We start from the raw sequence: 20,912 nt of genomic DNA, 5'->3' as shown, positions 1-20,912 counted from the left end.
GTCAATGGAAGTTTGCCGCACTCCAAAATGCCTTACTGACATCCCCCCTATATTAGACAACGTGGGATCAAAAGTCACTTTGTTGACATTGATGATGTCTATCCTGAAATGCAGGCACCAGAATATCATCAAGGTTAACACACAGCTTACAGCATACTGTACAAATCGAATCGTCAATACAATTGTAAATATGCTGGTAAAACAGCATTTTTGAAGCATGATAACCTTTTGACATACTGGCGCCTACATTATGGAATTAAAAGTAGTGACTGTCGATCCCATGCAAAACAGCTGCGTTCTAAGGCAAAGATAAAATGTCAGCATAACATCATATTAATGGTGATCACTGGGCTCCCGAAAATTGAGTGGCACTCTCGGCCAGCCTGGAAAGTGGGCCATCTGCACCTGCCCACAACGACAGGAACATTAGGTGGGGTGATGATTCGATTTGCGGTGAATTGCATCATTGTAGCACTGCCCCCCACTTTGCAATACATTTGCATAGCCAGTGGCAGTGCCATAATGACGCAACATGTCTCCAAGCCTACAGACCGCCCCCTTTTGCAGAGCGGCGCTCCCTCCGTGGTCGAAGGTCACTTCTGATAAGTAGATAAGTAGATATCGGCCTTCAACATTACACCTCTCTTCTTATTTTATCAGGTACAAGGACAAAAGTATTTGTTTGATATTGAGTTAAGCAAATACTTGGTAATACAATTACATTTTCGTACATAAGATAATTTTTCCTCTTATTTCAGGCTCGCGGTACCCTATCTTTCGTTGTGTGAACAGGAATACACATGAAGAGGTGTCAGATGCTTTTTGTGACTTGAGTACAAAGCCCAGTTCTGAGGAAGAGCCATGCAATCACTTTCCTTGTCCTGCATTGTAAGTCTCTGGCTTGTACATATTTAGGGATGTATTTAGAAATGCTCATTTCTAGTGGACATACTACAACCGATGTGCTCATGCCTCTATTAATCACCATGTCCTCCATTAATTAGTGGGGAAAAATAAATAGGAAGTTAGTACCAAGGGCCTGATTCTGAATCGTACCCGGGTCCGGATGCAGCCGCTTCTAGCAAGCTTTAGCAAACTAGGCATGCGCTGTAGTGAATATACGCGTCTTTCTGCATCTCTTGCAATACAGAGTATGACAGATCACAGGCGTTGTTCTCTATTTGTGTAACTGGGGTTTCCCTTTGTCTACTGGATGTACTCATGGTAAAGAGCTGTGTTGTGCGATTTTTGACAAAATGACATCATATTTGTGCATATACCAAGGGGACGCCTGTTTAAGATGGGTCTCTTGCATCTAGCATGGAGTAGGTGTAAGTGCCAATGATAATGATGACAGCCACATGGAAAAAAGTAGGCAGCTTCAATATGTATGCATTACATCAGCACATCAGCATTCCATTTGCAATCCATAAGCATTCTGAATTGAATGCAGCCATATACTGACCTGCAGGTGACTCAGAATCAAGCCCCAAGTATCAAAATAAAAAGAAATTTGAAAGGCAAAAAGCAAATAAAATCAGCATTTTATTATTTTTATACTGGTCATTAAACAATGGTATTTTAAATTGGACCAACCTGTAGCAGGAGAGCTGTTGCATTGAATCATGCTGGTTTCCTCTGCAGAGCAAACTGCATACAAGAGGTAATTCAGATCTGATCGCTGCTGTGCGTTTTCACAGAGGGCGATCAGATCCTAACTGCGTATGCCCCGCAATGCGCATGCATGTCAGACAGCAACAACGAGCATCGCCGGTCAGTGACAGGATGGTGCAAAAAATCCGATTGCACGGGCGTTCGCAAGGTGACTGACAGGAAGAGGCCATTTTTAGATGGCAACTGAGCGTTTACTGGGAGTGTTTGGGAAAACACAGGCGTTTTCCAAGCATTTTCAGGGAGGGTGTCTGACATCAGCTCCGGCCCCGATCAGCCTGTTCTCATCGCACTGTAGGAGTAAGTCCTGGGTTGCACAGTGACTGCACACACAGAACTTTTGCAGCTCAGCTACACATGCGATCACACACTTGCACAGGACAGTAAAATTAGCAGCCCATCGATCAGATCTAAATTAGGCACACAGTACTGTTCCTTAGATCTACAAGGAGCTTGATGGAGCTATAAATGAACTGTATGCCCGCACTGAACTCTATGCCTTTTTGTTGTGGCACTGATGGACCATGTGGGATAAGCTAGTTTGAGAAGGGGTTGTCCAAACTAACTATATGGTAAATACACCCCATAATGTTTGGTTCATTTCATTGTATCTAATGCAACATTTGGAGAGTTGTAAGTTAATATAGGTCTCATTACATTTTAGTTACTTTAATATGGGAACTATGGATGAACAGAATTAAAGCAAAGTTATTTATAATTGATTTTTTTTATTTTTGTAATGAGGCCAGAAACTTTACAGCATCAAACATAATATATATTTTTTCTTTTTAATTGTACAGACGTACATATTTAGAGGTTTGACACATAGAAACTGGCATCTTCTGATGTCATAAAATACATTCTGATGGTAACCACCTTTTTTAGAGTCCCAGAATACAAGAATACTTAAACTTTGTGCCCATAAGCAATACAGGCTGATGCCTTGTGTCTCACAACAATGGCAGACTGACGCCTTGTGTTTCAGAACAATGGCAGACTGACACCTTGTGTCTCACAACAAAATATGCCTTGTGCCTTGTGTCCTCAGAACAATGGCAGACTGATGTCTTGTGTCTCACAACAATGGCAGACTGACACATTGTGTTTCAGAACAATAGTAAACTTATGCCTTGTGTCTCAGAATAACGGCAGACTGACGCCTTGTGTCTCACAACAAAATATGCCTTGTGTCTCAGAACAGTGGCAGACTGACGTCTTGTGTCTCACAACAATGGTAAATGTATGCCTTGTGTCTCAGAACAGTGGCAGACTGACGCATTGTGTCTCACAACAATGGTAGACTGAAGCCTTGTGTCTTACAACACTGGCAGACTGATGCCTTGTGTTTCAGAACAATTGTAAACTTATGCCTTGTGTCTCAGAACAATGGCAGACTGACGCATTGTGTCTCACAACAATGGAACACTTACATTTAGGAAACCTCAAACCCTGTTGTACTTTCATTGCTTATATAACTAGATGGAGAAAAAGATTCAGGGGAAATGTATCAAACCTTGAAGAGAGTTAAAGTGGCAAGAGATAACTTACTAGCCAATCAGCTTCTAATTATCATTTTTCAAACAGTCTATAAAATGGCAATTAGAAGCTGATTGGTTGGTACTTTAGCTCTCTCCAATGTATCAGTCTCCAGAGCTTGATACATCTCCTCAGTCAATTAGAAGAAAATGCTGCCAGCTTTTAGCCCTTGGGGTAGCCAGAAAAACATTGATCATAGTACAGTAGAAGCACTACATGCTTACAATAATAAAGTACTAGGAGAATGGATGCAGGTACAGTTATTAATTGTTCAACAGCTTTATCTTCCTGGAGGATTCCCATGGTCAAGACTATTTCCTCATCTGCTGTGCATATATCCAATTACAGCCACAAAGGGCTGTATATAATGACCATGCACTGCTAAGGTGACATCCGCACTGACCAATAATATCTTATCAAGCCATCAATTTAAAAACATAAGTAGCCAATGTATCATCTTCTGCCTGCCTTGTCAGTTCTCCCTAGACTGCAGTAAATTGTAGTCAGATGGTGCTTTTCTGTTTATATTTATATGACAATACAGTATGTCTTTTTTATTTTGCTTTCTGCAGTCAATTACGCCTTCTCTCTCTTACTAGATATATCTATTTAGTACATCATGTATAATGCTATATATAGGTTTTATATATTGTAGATGTAGTGAAATGAAATCTAACTTTATTTTGCGTCATCTGTATAAACCATCTATATAGTATTTATACTTGATGTACTTAAGATATTCAGAGCACAACAACATATGACACAAAATTTGTTGAGATGGCGTTATAAACAGTGAAGTAAGAGAAAGTACACATTGGAATGAACACAAAATACCTGGCGGTTACAGTGTTATACAGTATAAGTAAGAGCACTATATTTTTATGACCACTCAGAGTTATATTGGAACTGATGTCAGGAGGGAAGGAATGCTTTTTGCAATTCAGAATGATAATGTAAATAAATTTTGAAGCAGATTTTGTAAGCAGAAGCAATAAATTTATGTTGGGAATGGTATAACATAGAAAAACCTTACAAGTTATGAGAACATGGGAATCCAGTGGAAAAGTGTGATCAATATATAATGACTCTGGCATAGTGTAGGGGAGACACATTCCAAAGGCATTAGAAAATAACCTTTCATATTCTCTCTCTGGACGTTATTACTTATTGATGGGAAAATACTAGCAAGGCATTCATAAAATGTGTATTACATCAACAGTCTTTTCTTGTTGTCAAGAGACTGCCAGCACTCATGTTTTAATTAACTTGATTTTTACTCTGTTTTACTGCATTTACCTCTGAATAGACAATTTGAAAGGAAGTTGTTTATGTATCATGCTGAAAAAGTTCTAATAGGAAGTTTAGGTTACCATGGTCAGTGCCAGATTAAGGCTCCAATGGGCCTGGAGTTGAAATTTAAGAGGGGCATATTGTGTGCCTCGGCAGGAGGTGTGATGAGCGCTGAGGCAGTGTGACTAGTGATGAGGGGGGGGGGGGTGATCAGTTGTTATGGTCTACATAGGGGATGTGGCCTGTGACATGGGTGTGGCTACCTCCATGGAGGTAATAGCTAGTGCCTACCTTCAACCACCATCAGTGACCATCATTTGATAGAGAGCATTGCAGTCACTGCAATATAATACAAAGAGTATTGTAGTGACTGACATATGATACAGAGAGCGGCCATGAACGATGTATTGTGAAATATAGTATATCCTTCAGTGTGTATGGGAAGGATGATGAATTGTTACATCGGCTGGGTGCACACATGGTTAAGTGTATACCCAGCTTGACAGTGACCAAATTATAATACAGAGAGCATTGCAGTGACTGCTATATAATATACCAAGCATCCAAGTGAACGCCATACACTACAAAGAACATTGCAATGAATGCCATATTATACAAAGAACTCCAAAGACCACCATAAAATACATAGGACATCACAGCCAGAGGGTGTGACACAAGGCAGTGCAGGGTAAGAGAGGAGAGGATTCTGAGGAGACGGAAGTGTGACAATGGGAACAGAGGTCTAATACATAGGCAGTGTAGGAGATTGCTCGATGGGGGGCTGCTATGCATTTGAGCAAGTCTCTGGATGAAGGAACACAGTGTAGGGGTGAGGGTCTCCAGATTAAAGCACAGGGTGTAGGGATAATGGTATCTGGATGCATGGACAAGGTATAAAGGTGATGGTCCCTTGATGCAGGGACAGGGTGTAGGAATGAGAGTATATGGATGCAGGGACATGGTGTAGGTGTGATGGTAACTGGATGCAGAAACAGAGTGCAGGGTTGAGGGTATCGGGATGCAGGGATGTGGTGAAAGGGTGATGGTCCCTTGATGCAGGGATAGGGTGAAGGGGGTGATGGTCCCTGGATGCAGGGACAGGGTGTTGGGGTGAGGGTATCAGGATGCAGGGACACAGTCTAGGAGTGACGGTACCTGGATGCATGAACAGGGTGAAACGGTGACATTCTCTTAATGCAGGGTACCTGGATGCAGGAACAGGGTGTAGTGGTGAGGGTATCTGGATGTAGGGACAGGGTGTAAGGGTGAGGGGATGGGGATTCATGGACAGGGTGTAGGGCTGAGGGTATCTGGATGTAAGGACAAGGCGTAGGCAGGGCCGTAACTGGATTGTGTTAGCATCAGTGATGTGCGGTGAGGTGAGGCAGAGCCTTTCCTGTCATACTAACGTATACGTCAGAGTTTTGACTAAATAAAGTATTTGAAAAATACAAAGAATAAGTTAGAAATATCTTCTTGGTATTATTCTAATCATTTTTATAGGCAAAACTCTGGAGTAAAAAGTTTATTGCAGGTGAGGCAGTGCTTATTTTTCTGCACATCTCTGATCAAAACTCACCAAATTTCAATCCATATACACTGCTGCACCTGTGTATTCTGCCCACATGAATCCTTGGGCTCATATATTTTGTGTAAATCTGGCTCTGGTACTTGCCAGGGCCTCCTCAGCCATTTACCTCACTGCATGTCCCTGCTGAGCATTGCCACTGCACAAAGCACTAGGCCCTGTGGATGGCTCCGTTGCTGCCCCATGGCACCTGTATGTGGCTTGCAGTGTGCCTGCAATGGCACCCTGCAGCCAGTAGCAGTACTGCAGAACCACAGGTGTTGTGTGCAGTGCTCTACCTACTGCAGTAGGTGGCGGTGTCAGCAGCCCCCACCCCCTAGCCAGCAGCGGCATCATGTAACAACACCATGTTATGGCACTGGGGGATAGGGCATCTAAATGAAAGAATACAAAGCTGCTAGATATCACCCTGATTACTGCCATAGGCAGCCTGTGCCCAGCTGTGTTTTAAATCAGACCATCATGTCAGAGGGTCCTTGAACAAGTGGCAAGGGGGTCTGAAATACCTCTAATGTTGGGAATCTTACCCACTCTGCCAGCAGCTTCCCTTTGCAAGAGCTCAGGAATTCCTTTCCCAGGCAGATGTCTCAGATGGCATACTGTAGCCTGGGGCTACTCCGGGGTCATCCACTGAGATAAGCAATAACTTTGGATGGGCCAGAGGGATGAAGCTTCAAGTGGTATGGGCTGGAGCCTCAGGTGGATTCAGGGCAGAGTTTCAGACAGGCTGTGGAATGGTTAGGACTTTGGCCATCCGGTTTGAGGTGGAGGTGAATCGACGATGCTACTTCAGTCACCTGGCAGGTGAGTGAGCTGAGCTGGTGGTGGTGACGGGAATTTTTTTTCCTGTCAACAATGACTGCACTGCAGGGGATCCTTGGGGCCTACATTAAATGGGGGGCCTGGAGCTGCAGCTCCATCCGTCCCATTGATAATCCTGCCCTGACCGTGGTTAGAGTGCTGAAGGTTGGCCGTACCTTGTTTGTTTATTAAAAAGGTAATTCATTGTATTTTCAGCGTGGTAATCACCAACCGTCTTTTAAATGAAACATCCACATTTGTGGACTTTCTATTTTTGGGTTACATCTGCCAAATAGACCTGCTTTGTTGGTTTAATTAAAAATTAAATATTTGTAGAAATGTGCATTTAATCCAATATATATGCCCAGGCACACCACCTTGGTGGCTTGAAATGAGTGTTTAGAAAGCTTATTGCTTTTCTCAATTGAAACCTAATAAATAAGGCACCCAGAACATCTACAATCTGCAGGAAAGCTTGGATACACACTTCTAGAATGTTTATCTAACCAACACATAAGAAGCAAAACACACTCCTTAGATCAACTTTTACATGTTTAACTACAAAATAAAGTCTAGTACATATCTTTATGATGGTAAATGATGTTCTTAATGCTGTGTTGATAAGATTATCACTTTTCCTTCAGCAATTTGTAACAAAATCAAAGTCTAAACATGCATTGTCTGATCGTACTGTACCAATCTTGTTCATATCAAGCTCCTAGACCCAATTTTAAACCAATAATAAAAACGTTAAAGTGTACACAAAGTGATTTTTAATGGTAAATATAGTAAGGTCCGAGTTGCCGGAGGTGCCAGATTTCGTCTGAGAATGGCCGTGTTTTTAAAGCTTAAACAAGACATAACAAACCTAGTTTTGCCTTGTAAATGATTGCCGCTTTAGAAATACGACCATTCTCAGACGAAATCCCTGACCTCTAGAAACGTACACCCTATTACATTACACCTTAGTCTACATATTCTGATGTAAGCACATGTGCACATTGTGTAACATCCAATAAATGGAAATGTCACCTGTCTGCTTCTATCTGGTGAAATATGTATTATTATTATTATTATTATTACATTCAATAATCTTCAGTACAGTGTCTTCCCCCCCCCCAAAAAAAAAACAATAGTTGTCTGTAGCAATGCATAGTAGAGCTAATAAATAATGTATAAGATTTTCTGTCACTTTGTTTTTTTTTTAGCCTTTTCTGTGCGTTTAACTTGTCCTGATTTGATTATACTTGACAACTACTGCAGGGATGCCGAAAAAATTCTACATGTTATTATGAGGTTGAGGGTTCAGATTAGCTGATAACTGCGTGCTAAAGGAATTAGTGTACAAAATAATTTATTTCACTTTATGACGTGAAGGTGATAAAAAGTCAAATATATATTTTATTATTTTATTCAATTTTGCTTGTACACAGAATATATTCTAAGCTAAGATCGCACATCACATTTTCCTCCGTTTTAAACCCTACATTATTAACCCCTCATTCTCCATCAACTCCCTTACATTACCACTTATGCTATTAAGAAATGTCATCATTATTATTCTCCATTAACACCCTAATAATAGCACCCCAGCACCATCCCTCTCACATATCCGAGTCTCATCGCATTCAGATTGGGATACTACTGTGCAGAGACCAGCTCCTACTTGTACAAAGAAGAACAGATTAGTTATCCTGTCAGCAAGATTACATTTTGTGATCCCACAGTAAATGCCAGGCCATGTATCCAGTATTCTGCCCTGTTAGTTAGTTGTACCTGGTCCTTCACTCCACTTTTCAGTGTAGTAGAAAGAAAAGCATCATAGTCCAACCAACTTGGGCATAATGTAAGGCCCCACGTCTTAAGGTCCGTACACATTAGACGATGTCGCTCTGTGAGCGACATCATCTAATGCTTCCCCTCCCGGGCCGGCCGGTTGTCGGCCGACTGTACACACTGAGCGATATGACCACTCATATCGCTCAGTGACATCACGCCTCCGCCAACCCTGCATGCAGGTCGTGGACGACAGTCCAGATCCTGCATGCATGCACTGCCGACAGCGACGATCGTTGCCGACCCACGGTGCCGCGCATCGGTCGTCGCTGGCGGCATACACACTTGCCAATAAAATGAGCGGCATCGCTCAGGGAGGGGGAAAATGAGGGACGTCACTCATTTTATCGGCAAAGTATGTATGGGCCTTTACATCATGCCCAAATTGGTTGGACTATGGTGAAAATGAATCACTGCAGTTTTAAACTACAATGGTCTGCATTGGACAGATTTTTAGATAACTCCATGGAGCAAAAGTAGGAGTACGACGAGTGTCTGAGGTACCCTTTTTACTGGTGCCTTAAATGTTTTTGTCTATTTTGAATAACATATGTTGGAGAAGACTTTATTGCAGCGGTTTGTCTGCTAGGTATAACAATTAATATTCTCCAACATGCATTCTAATGGATACGAATAATGGGGTTTATGTAAAGTTGGGTGTACATTATTTGCATAAACTGTATATTTTTGCACTACACATGTGCATCAAATATATGTATGGATACTTCCAAGTGCAAATTTTGTTGCACCTTACATTTGCAAAATCTTAAGAATGATTAGGGAAATTGATAAAAGGGCGGGGGCAGGCAAGTGAAATCCGGGTACAATAAGGGTGTGTTAATGACCGGGGAAGATGATAAAGCAAATGCATTATACATCTGTAAAGAGCCGTATGTCTTGCAGGTACTGGAAGACTGGTGCAACAACATGTGATGCTGATAATGACATTCTGGTTCACTATTTAGCTTTTAGATCCATATTAAATTGGAAGTTGATCAGAAATGATTGTATACATTATGTATAATATGTTTGTATAATCACACAGTATATAATTAAGTCAATCAGGTCAAGATATGCTACAAAGGTATACTTTAGGGTATTGCTGTTTTTTTGACACATATTGGTAATGCGCTACAACTGAATTACATGTAGAACAATGGAGCTGAAGGTTTGAGGTCAGATAAGGGGCCAAATGTAAAATGGTGCAAAATTCTGAAAGTCCAGAGATTTTGGTTAGTTAGCAGATACATATTAAAGCGGCAATGTTTAGTAAGGCAAAACCAGCTGCGTTTGACCTCACCAAACATTGCTGCATTAAATGTATCTGCTAACATGACAAAACCTCAGGACGTTCAGACGCCCACATCCCATTACATTTGGTCCAAAGTCTCTTAAGACAACTGAAGCATAGCTAAATGTTCTGCCTTTAATGTGTCTGTTCAGTATATCAGTGTTGTTACTTTTGAAAATATTAGCTACTTTATACTGTATTTTTTTTTTCTCTATTCATTAGTTGGGACATAGGAGAGTGGTCCGAGTGCAGCAAGACCTGCGGTTTGGGGATGCAGCATCGGCAGATCCTCTGTAGACACATATATGCTAACCGAACCCATACTGTGCAACCACATCGCTGCCAGAGCCAGGAAAAGCCAGAAACAACTAGCACTTGCCAGCTGAAGATCTGCAGTGCATGGCAAATTAAGACTGACTGGACACCTGTAAGTTGCAGATGTAAGGGGAACGACTAATCCAATCTGCAGCATGTTCTTACGGACAATTGTTAGCTGTAAGGATGTCACATAGCTGTAGTCTTAAAGCAGTAGTCTTGCAGGGATGGCAAAAGAGTAAGATAAACCATTATCTAGGGCTGTTTATTACAGAACTAATTAATATGCACACAGTAATAACTGATTTCTATCTACTTTGCATCATGCCTACTCTGCAGCAGGTTTCCATGTTGGGAGTGAGGGGCCTCACTAACTAAACAGGCAGAGAGGGATTGACAGTTTTCATCAGGAGCTAACTCTGGCTCTAGCTGTCAGTGATGAACGTTTTACCATGTTTTAGCGATGTATCAGGAGGGCAAATGCAAACTTGGTGTGAGAAGCAATATATCTTGAGACAATAGGAATCATCCTTACAGAGTCAGATTGACAGAAAGATACATCCCGTTCTCTTTTCTCAAATGTGAAAATATTCATGTCACTTTATCTTACAGATCTGCTTAAGAGAAGATAAATGTGACCTTTCCTAAAGTCATGCCTTTATATTTACATACAAATGAATCAGTGACCTAAAAACTGTAGCTTAAATGTATTTTGTCTCAGGCATCAGAACCAGTGTCGGACTGGGGCATGAAGGGCCCACCGGGGGGATGCTGTTGTAGGGGCCTATGCTTAAGGGTGTGGCCAGGCTCCACTGGGGCATGGCCAGCCACCACAGAGGTTTGGCTAACCATTACAGAGTACATGTTCTGTTCCCCTTGGTAAATATATAATAAACCATATTCTTGTGAAGTATAATGTAACATAAGTATAATGCATAATTCAAGTGCACTAGGATAGAGTCTGCAACCTGATCCCTAGAGGAGGAGGAGGGCCCACAGGCAGTGGGGCCCCACCGGTGGTTTCCCCTGTTCCCCTGTGGGCCAGTCCGACCCTGATCAGAACTACTGTATTTTACGCTGTGGACATTTGCTTGCTGTAGTAGAATCACACTTTGTAGCTCTGTGCATGATATAGATGTGACTAGGGCTATTCCTTGCTGCTTGTCACTCAGAATAAATATTTTCTCTTCTTGTTTACCATGGAAAGCGTACCCTAGAATTAATTGCTTGGCAAGCTTTGGAAGTGCTTATTCTGCCCACAACAGTGTCTGATTATGTTCTTGGTTTTTCCCACACAAGTTGCTTTCTATCTAAAATGAAATGCACTTTGCAATTTTCCCAAAATAAAAGAATACAATACTTTAACTCTTTTGTATTATATATAGTTTTGTTCAGAGTTGTTTATCAGTTCTACACTTGGGCCACATACAGTAATTGGCTAATTTGTTATGTAGTGACTGTTCTGATATACGAGACTTTAGTGGCTACAATGATAGCGGTAATTAAAAACATGTTTACTGCATTCACATACTGTAGATTTGGCTTCTGTAATATAAGTTTTAAATATATTGTTAAGCTACTTTGGTTATTCTCCTGAATTGTTGATCTTGCCTCCATCATACATTTCAGGGTTAATACATAGTGATATTTTAAAATCTGTCTGTGGAATAGTAGGCTTTGCTCTATGCACTGTATGGTGAGATGAGTTAACAAGTAATAAAGTGAGATCATTGAACCTTTGTGTGCAAAGGATAATTGATACTTGACATCTTTTTAAGTGGATGTGTAGGGCTTTCCTGGATAATAAGTTTTTATCACTGTAAATTTGAAAGCCGTAAGCAAATTGTTTATGGAATTGTAGCCAATGGCTTTATTTATATAGATCCCGCACTAACTGAAAATCTGTACCGTCACTTATTGTGGCAATACAGATTTAGTAGCACCACTATTTAGCATTCTACAGTATGAATCATTTTGAGCCTCTGCAAAAATTACATACCTCTGCAAGGGCTTTCTCTACTTCTGCAGCATCCTAGAACTGCCAGTATGGTGTCCCTGTAAAATGTGCATATACAGCCACATATAAACAAACCAGTTTATCTGGTGGATGCTGCAGGTCCCCCATTGCTGAATATAGTTAACGCTTGTTAAACAGACACCACAGTCTCCATAGCAGGCTACTGGGATGTGGTAAACTGCTGAAATACAGGGACCACAAAAGAAATCAGTGATTTATCTGTGATATCCCTGTTGGTAAATAGAAGAAAATGGTGATAAGCCCATTTTCCAGCAAAAAAGCTGAAGGAAGGGGTTATCATTACTCCATCATAAATAGACCCACATGTCTACTAATGTAACCCACGATTAGCAAGAGAGCATAGGATTGTATAACTGTTTTGAGCAATTGCTATTTAAAACTGCATTCTCAACTAGTAAAAAGTGGTGTGCCATCTGACTAGCCATACCCCACCCCAGGAATTTCTTCCAGAAGCCATAATTCCCCAGACTGTCAGTTTTTTAAACAGAACCTGTTATTAAATCATAAATGTGTTAACCAACTGAAGGTTGGGGTGAAGGGGGAATGTGTTTGTCGGCAGTCACAAGCTGCAATGTCTTGATAGCTTGTGATTGGTCCTTGGGCTTATATCTCATCTATTAGGTTTTCATCTGGGGTGGTAAGAGGAGGGAAGGCCACTACCACTACCACTGTTTGCTGTGCGCTGAGTCAGAATTAAGTAAAACCACTGGGTCAAATCAAAGACTAAACTAATATCATATCACATGGATACACTGGTGTTACTAGGGGTTGCAGACCGCACCAGAGTCTCACCCTTCCAGGGGGTGACACCAAAATGCTGAGTTTTCCTCAGTGACAGGGAGCCAGGTGCTGCACTGTGACATTATTGTGCAGCACTCGGCTCCTGTCACCGAGGAGAAGCAGCCAGTGCAGGCAGAGTCTCCAGGAGCATTTCTGCATCTCCAGGAATGCTGGGAACACTCCTGGAATGATGAAAAAATGGGTATGGCATGAGGCCACACCCCTACCCTCAAGGCTATGTCCCTTTTTCAGGAGCACTCAGGGGGGTCTAAGTGGGGTAGTATGTCACCAATCCCAGTGACGCTGCTGAATGGGTGATTCATTTGGTTAAAAAAGGGAAAAAGAAGACCTTGTGCAAACTGCTGTAAGACATTCTGATCATACCCTATTCATAAGTGTTTTGAACCAATGAATTGTGATTTAAAGGAGCAATCGCTTACAAGGCAAAACCATGCCTTGTAAGTGATTGTCCCTTTAAAAAAAAGTCCAAGATAGGCCGTCAATCTGCTCTTCTGGCGATCTCGGACTCCATTACATCCCACCGTATATTCAAGTACATTATCTCAAAACATTACATTTTTTTCTTTTGTTACAACTTTGTAGTGAATTGCTAAAATACTACTACAGGTTGAGTATCCCTTATCCAAAATGCTTGGGACCAGAGGTATTTTGGATATCGGATTTTTCCGTATTTTGGAATAATTGCATACCATAATGAGATATCATGGTGATGGGACCTAAATCTAAGTACAGAATGCATTTATGTTACATATACACCTTATACACACAGCCTGAAGGTAATTTTAGACAATATTTTTTATAACTTTGTGCATTAAACAAAGTGTGTGTACATTCACACAATTCATTTATGTTTCATATACACCTTATACACACAGCCTGAAGGTAATTTTAGACAATATTTTTTATAACTTTGTGCATTAAACAAAGTGTGTGTACATTCACACAATTCATTTATGTTTCATATACACCTTATACACACAGCCTGAAGGTCATTTAATACAATATTTTTAATAACTTTGTGTATTAAACAAAGTTTGTGTACATTGAGCCATCAAAAAACAAAGGTTTCACTATCTCACTCAAAAAAGTCAGTATTTCGGAATATTCTGTATTTCGGAATATTTGGATATGGGATACTCAACCTGTACTACTACTACTACTAATAATAATAATAATAATAATAATAATAATAATACTGTATTAACCATGTCTGGTCTTAACACCAAGGACACCATTTTCTTTCCCAATCAGTACCACGTTGTCATTTTGCAATCACTCTTATTTGACACAACCACACTCTAGCATGACGTTTGTTCACAGAGCTTATAGACTTACTGTTGTTGTTACAATTATACCTTAATATTTTGATTTATTTGCAGTGTTCTGTGCCCTGTGGTGTGGGGCAGAAGACACGTGATGTAAAATGTGTCAGTAACATTGGGGATAATGTTGACGATGAAGAATGTAATATGATGCTTCGGCCAAACGATATTGAAAACTGTGACATGGGTCCATGTGCCAGGAGTTGGTTCCTTACAGAATGGAGTGATAGGGTAAGACACAGTCTAAGCAGTGTTACGATATGGTCTAAGAATGTTTCTCTCATCAAGTCACTTAGATATGATTCATTCTAATTTCTGTAAGATAATACTTGTATAAGATATTAACACTGTAATGGTGATGACTGTCAGAAAGGGAGGTTAGACATAAACTAAGGTTTCAGTATAGGCAGCTTAATAATAATTTTATTTCTAGCATGCTTTTCCCCAATAGGACGCAAGCTGTGTTACAGAATATATGAACATAAACAAGAGGTTTATAGTTCCAGAAAGTACAGAAATTATGAGCATAATTCCATGTTGGGATTACGTTAGTTCCAAAGATTATTCATTTTACCTGGTACCAGGCCAAGAAGCTATTTTGGGTGCACTACATCGGCTATACTGTATGAGATAAGCAATATATGGAAAGGAGACATACTTGGCTAAAAATGAAAAGCAACTAATAAGATACTCATTGAATAAATTACCCTTACCCTATTTGCTGAATAGTATAGGGTAATGCCAACTGGAGATAGTGTTATCCTATTGGAGTCAAGTTCCAGAATGCTTGGTGGCAGCACTGCAGACGGCATTTGCAGACGAGAATGGAAGTACCATTGCAGACATTGGAGATATCTACTGCATTCCCTCCATAATTCATCTACTTAATATTTGTGGGTACCCCCAAGAATGGCTGTTTTGGGTGGACTATCCCACATTTTTTTAATGATAAATAGACCTCTTATTATTATTTTTCATTTCAGCTACTGGTTCATTGGAATTTCCTGTCAGTATTTTAACATATATCAGTATCTATTTCTAAAAAGTATCAATTTATAGCATTCAACATCAACTGATAGTGTAAGCCAAGCCTTAGAATGTACTGAACTCAATTGAACTTGCAATTATTATTTTGAGACGTGAACAATACCGTACCTGCCAAACCGAAATTCCTGTGTATAGAAAACCCTCACTTGTTTTATATTTAAGTTGGCGTTATGGCCCAGATAAAATAGATCACACAGTAAGCTCACATGTACAGAATTACATGTGAAGAACTCTACACATACAGTATGTTAATTCTTGTGCTTCAGGTGATAATATATGGTACTTACAGTGGAATATGTTAACATATTAGCTTCTCTTTGTGTCACGTGAGGTTTACAAGCTAGTAGCCCTGGATTTCACACTTCATTGCTTCCCCATCTGAAACAGACCTTTGTAAATGATATGTTTACTCTTTTTTAAGTTAGTCACTTTTTTTTTACTTAGCTAAGTAAATTGTTTCACTGTGCGTCATATGGTCCCACAATGCATTGCTTTACATCCATTGTCATTGTTTTGGGGACACAGTGGATTTTTAGTTTAGCTATTCCCATGTGACTTCCTATGATACTGAATATGCAACTTGCTATAGATAATATATGGTCAGTTTGTTTATTTGGATTTGATCATTTATGACAGGCATTATGATGGCCGGAATACAATTCCATATAGAAACAACATTAGCCAATACTACAAACCAACATTAGCCATTACTACAAACCAAAGTGCTAGAAAAGAAAATGATTGGAATAATCACAACCCAAACAAAATGTATGAAAACTAAACCTTAAGCTTTAGTATTTTTAAAATCAATCTAGTTACCTATTGAATCCACATTAATTTCTTGATGGAATTACATTATTAAAAATCCATATCCATGCTATTCACAGCCAGGTCAGTGTGGCTTTCATGGTTGCAAATGATCTGTTATTGATTCGCATTTTATATAAATGCAGTGACCATTGGTTTTGAATATTACAAATGTTTTTCAGTTACAATTTTTTGAATCTATGCTAGTGCTTAGCAATGTTAATACCCCTTTCACACCGTACAAATAACCCGGTATCGACCCGGCATATTGCTGGGTCGACACGGGTCAGCATGCGGTGCGAAAGGCGCATAGCCGAAATCCCGGGTCACCTGACCCGGCAATTCAACCCCGGGAATAAAGCAGTGTTATTCCCGGGCTGAATACTTGGTCAATGGCAGCGTAAACGGGCTCAACCCGGGACCCGTTCACTACAATGGGGAGAGGCGGCGCGTAGATGATCTCATCTCCCAGCGCCGCCTCCCCCCCCCACCGCTATGGCAACCCGCCCGGCATATTGCCGGGTCAGGGAAGCCAGCGGCAGCGTCCAATGCCAGATCCCACCCGGGAAGGACCCGTTTCCAATTCCCGGGTGAGATTCGGCATTGGCAGTGTGAAAGAGGTACATATCCTGTGCTGCTCCCCATAGGCAACTACTGGCACTCAGAGTAATTGCTTCCTCCTTCTGTTCCAGTGCTCAGCAGAGTGTGGAGAGGGAGTGCGGACACGGTCAGTAGTTTGCATGTCCAATCACATCAGCAGTTTACCGTTAGAAGGCTGTGGAAACAACAGACCACCAGAAACTACAAGCTGTGATAACGGGCCATGTCAAGGCAAGGTTGAGTGGTTTACTGGAGCTTGGAGTCAGGTAAGTCTGTATATTGTACTCCATTGATTTTCTATCTGAATGAAAATAAAGGAAACTTCTGTAGTTTGGTAGATATTTTCTTTTTCAAAATAAAGATAATAAATAATAATACAAAATACATAAAGCTATATAATAATAATAATAATAATAATAATAATAATGATAATAATAATAATAAAATAGTGGTGTTAGCCTTATTAAAGAATAAAGCAGCAATACCTGACTTTTCTTTTTTGTATTAGCTTGCAGAGAATTACATACAATGCATTTTTATTTTCTTAAAGAAACTGAATATTTAAAATATAGAGCATCCATCCAGATCCTCCACTGCAGGGTTTACTTTATATTATTAGCTGTCATTCTTGATGAATGTTCTTTAGTGCTATAGAATGCTTAAGTTTGTGGCATGTGGGCCAGTGACAACACGTTATGGCAAGTAGGACAGGGAATGTAGACTATAGCATATAGCATATATTCCAGCTTTCTATGTCTCCCCAGATACATAACAGTGTCTGTCCTTTCAGTTACTGTCATTCCACAAGAAGTGGCTGTTAGTGGAAGCACATGTCTGTACCCACTTGTGTTCATCTTTCAGGCCTAGCTGACTGGCTGTCCACAGATGTAGAGCTAGGTTAAATAACAAGTTAATAGAATTGGAAATCTTATAATGAAGAGATCCCTAATTCCTAATCATAATGTTATCAATGAGTGCTTATTTTATATATGCCCATCACTAACTTAAATACTAAGTAAAGTTGCCTTTGGCACTAAAAATAACCACAATACTGTATGTCAGTGGTTTTCAAACTGTGTGCTTAGGCGTCATGGCGTTCCTCAGGGCATTTGCAGGGGTGCCTCGGGTTGGTGGCCCAGGACCAATTCAAATTATTAATGGTCAGTGTAATAAGCAAAACCCAGTACTGGTTGCTGCCAATTATAAAATATGTGGACATACAGAAGCAAATCTTGTCCCTCACCACACAATTAAACCTAAGGATAACATAGAAACACAATTAATTGAAATTAATATTTCTTTCTAAATTTCTTAATAAGAAACTTTTGGCCTAGGGGTGCCATTAAAATATTTTTGGATGCTCTAGGGTGCCGTTTGGGAACCACTGATGTATGTAATAAATAATAACATAATAAAGAAAAAATATCAAATATCACTCTACAATCTATCTATAAACACACACACACACACACACGAGTGACGTCTGTGTCTCTTTATGTTTGGCCGGTGCACATAATTCACACAAGGGACCATCTCTCTTCTCCCCTTCGCCTCCAAACTACTTGAATGACTGGTCTACAGCCGCCTCACAAGCTACCTCTCCGACCACTCCATCCTTGACCCACTACAATCTGGCTTTCACCCACTCCACTCCACCGAGACTACCCTGGTGAAAGTCACCAATGACCTGCTTTCGGCCAAATCCAAGGGCCACTTCTCTTTGCTCATCCTTCAGGACCTCTCTGCTGCCTTTGACACCGTGGATCACCCTCTCCTCCTCTGCACACACCAAAATGTTGGCCTCTCTAGCACCGTCCTTGACTGGTTTACCTCATACCTCACTAACCACTCCTTCTCTGTGTCTGCCCCCGGAACCACCTCACACCCGTCCATCCTTCCTGTTGGTGTCCCTCAGGGTTCTGTCCTAGGCCCCCTTCTGTTCTCCCTGTACACCTCTTCCCTGGGTGCGCTCATTAACTCCTTTGGCCTTCAATACCACCTCTATGCTGATGACACACAACTCTACCTCTCCTCTCCTGATCTGTCCCCCTCTGTCCTCTCTCAGGTCTCTAGCTGCCTCTCTGCCATCTCCTCCTAGATGTCTGAGCATTCTCTGAAGCTCAACATGGACAAAACTGAACTCATTATCTTTCCCCCAGCCAGAGCAACACCCCCTACAAATATCTCTATCACTGTTGACAACACTATCATCTACCCCGTTCACCAACTCCGCTGCCTAGGCGTCACTCTTGACTCCTCCCTCTCCTTTGCACCCTACATCCAAGCTCTGGCGCAATCTTGTCAGTTCCAGCTACGCAACATTGCTCGCATCAGGCCATTTCTCTCCCAGAGTGCAACTAAACTTATCATCCACTCACTGGTCATCTCACGACTCGACTACTGCAATGTTCTCCTCACTGGCCTCGCTTGCTCCCACCTCACACCCCTCCAATCTGTCCTCAACTCCGCAGCTAGGCTCATCTTCCTCTCCCTCCTCTTCTGCCACTCCACTTCGACAAAATCTACTCTGGCTCCCATTCCCCTACAGAATCCTCTCAAACTCCTCACCCTCACATACAAGGCCATCTCTAATTCCACTGCTCCCTACATCTCCAACCTCCTCTCCCTTCATACTCCCTCCCGCCCACTACGGTCAGCTGATGACCATCACCTCTCCTCTGCCTTGGTCACTACTTCCCATGCACGAGTTCAGGATTTTGCCCGTGCTGCACCCCTTCAGTGGAACACTCTCCCTCGCTCCATTAGACTCTCTCCCCGACCTTACAAAGCTTCAAACGGGCACTGAAAACCCACCTATTTATCCAAGCGTACCCCTCCAATGCATAACCTAGTCCTTAGGCTGCTCCTCCATCCCCCTGCCCCACGCCTTGAACATCTCTGCTTTGCCTGCATACTGCCATCAGGCTTCCTCCTGCTTGCTTGCACCTCATGTCATCTGTCTATCACCCCTCCCCACTAGATTGTTAGCTCTTCAGAGCAGGGCCCTCTTTCCTATTGTTGTCTAAGCCCTCTTCTCGACACATTTCAGTCAGTGACCATCTTTACCTGCTTTTTCTCCTACTGATAAAGGCTCCTCTCTATCTATGGCCGCCAGCCCCAAGTAGTACAATGATTACTCCCTTGCTACTTACATCTAAGCTGTATTATGTTTTGAGAATTGTGGTGCTCTTTGTTACCTGTCCTCCATTTTTATTATTTAATTACTGTTATGCTAAGTTTTGTCTCCCTATACTGTCCTTTGTACGGTGCTGCGTAACACTTGTGGCGCCCTATAAATAAAATGTAATAATAATAATAATAATTTGCATGCATGGTATATATGTATCAGTGACGTGCGGTGAGGTCAGTGGCTGGGGAGGCACTGGGAGCTACACCCCCCCCCCCTTCCCCATCGAGAAAAAAAAAGTGTAGTCCCCCCACATACCACTAAAACCAGCACCAGGGCGGAACCAGCCAGGGGGGATAATGCCACAGCAAGGGAGACACTCAGTATGGGGTCCTCCTGCAATGCCATTAAAGTGCCCTCGAAGCCAGTCAGCCCAGGGCTGGAATTCCTCGGAAAGTAGGGCCCCCAAAAAATTTAAATGGGGTCCCCCCCTCCCAAGCAACATCCAGCACTGGGCTGATAGCCCAGCTGATAGCCCAGTGCTATGCCCCGCACCCATGGTGGCGGTGGGTACGGGGTTCATTTTATGCTAATATTGTTCTTTACAGGTGGCCTACAGGTCCCAGCAAGCCTGCCCAAGCATGCTGGCACTTGGAGAACCACAAGTGCCAGCATGCCCAGACTTAAAGGGCCCGCTGGCACCAGGGTCATTTTATGAGAGGAGGAGGCCCATGTTCAGCCTCCTCCGTCGGGCCCCCTCCTCTCTGCCCGGAGCGCTGTAGATTCTGAGTTCTAGAGGGCTCAGACTCTACTGCGCATGCGCAGATCTCCGGGAAAATGGC

The 20,912-nt window shown here is 41.7% G+C and overlaps 1 protein-coding gene across 4 annotated transcripts in view; it reads left to right on the top strand.

Annotated features, from left to right (window-relative positions):
- The window catches only part of THSD4 (thrombospondin type 1 domain containing 4), a 1,279,073-nt gene that overhangs the window by 1,207,943 nt on the left and 50,218 nt on the right, over positions 1–20,912 (top strand). For all 4 annotated transcript variants that reach the window (XM_063926205.1, XM_063926204.1, XM_063926207.1 and 1 more), the window contains 4 exons: positions 759–888; positions 10,236–10,440; positions 14,547–14,720; positions 17,036–17,209. In XM_063926205.1, coding sequence (XP_063782275.1) covers positions 759–888; positions 10,236–10,440; positions 14,547–14,720; positions 17,036–17,209 — 683 coding nt within the window. The remainder of the gene's footprint in view (positions 1–758; positions 889–10,235; positions 10,441–14,546; positions 14,721–17,035; positions 17,210–20,912) is intronic.

Source organism: Pseudophryne corroboree, chromosome 6 (genome assembly GCF_028390025.1).
Source record: "Pseudophryne corroboree isolate aPseCor3 chromosome 6, aPseCor3.hap2, whole genome shotgun sequence".
Taxonomy (NCBI): domain Eukaryota; kingdom Metazoa; phylum Chordata; class Amphibia; order Anura; family Myobatrachidae; genus Pseudophryne; species Pseudophryne corroboree.
The sequence above is the reverse complement of the archived record's forward strand: the minus strand, read 5'-3'. Positions and strand labels throughout refer to the sequence as shown.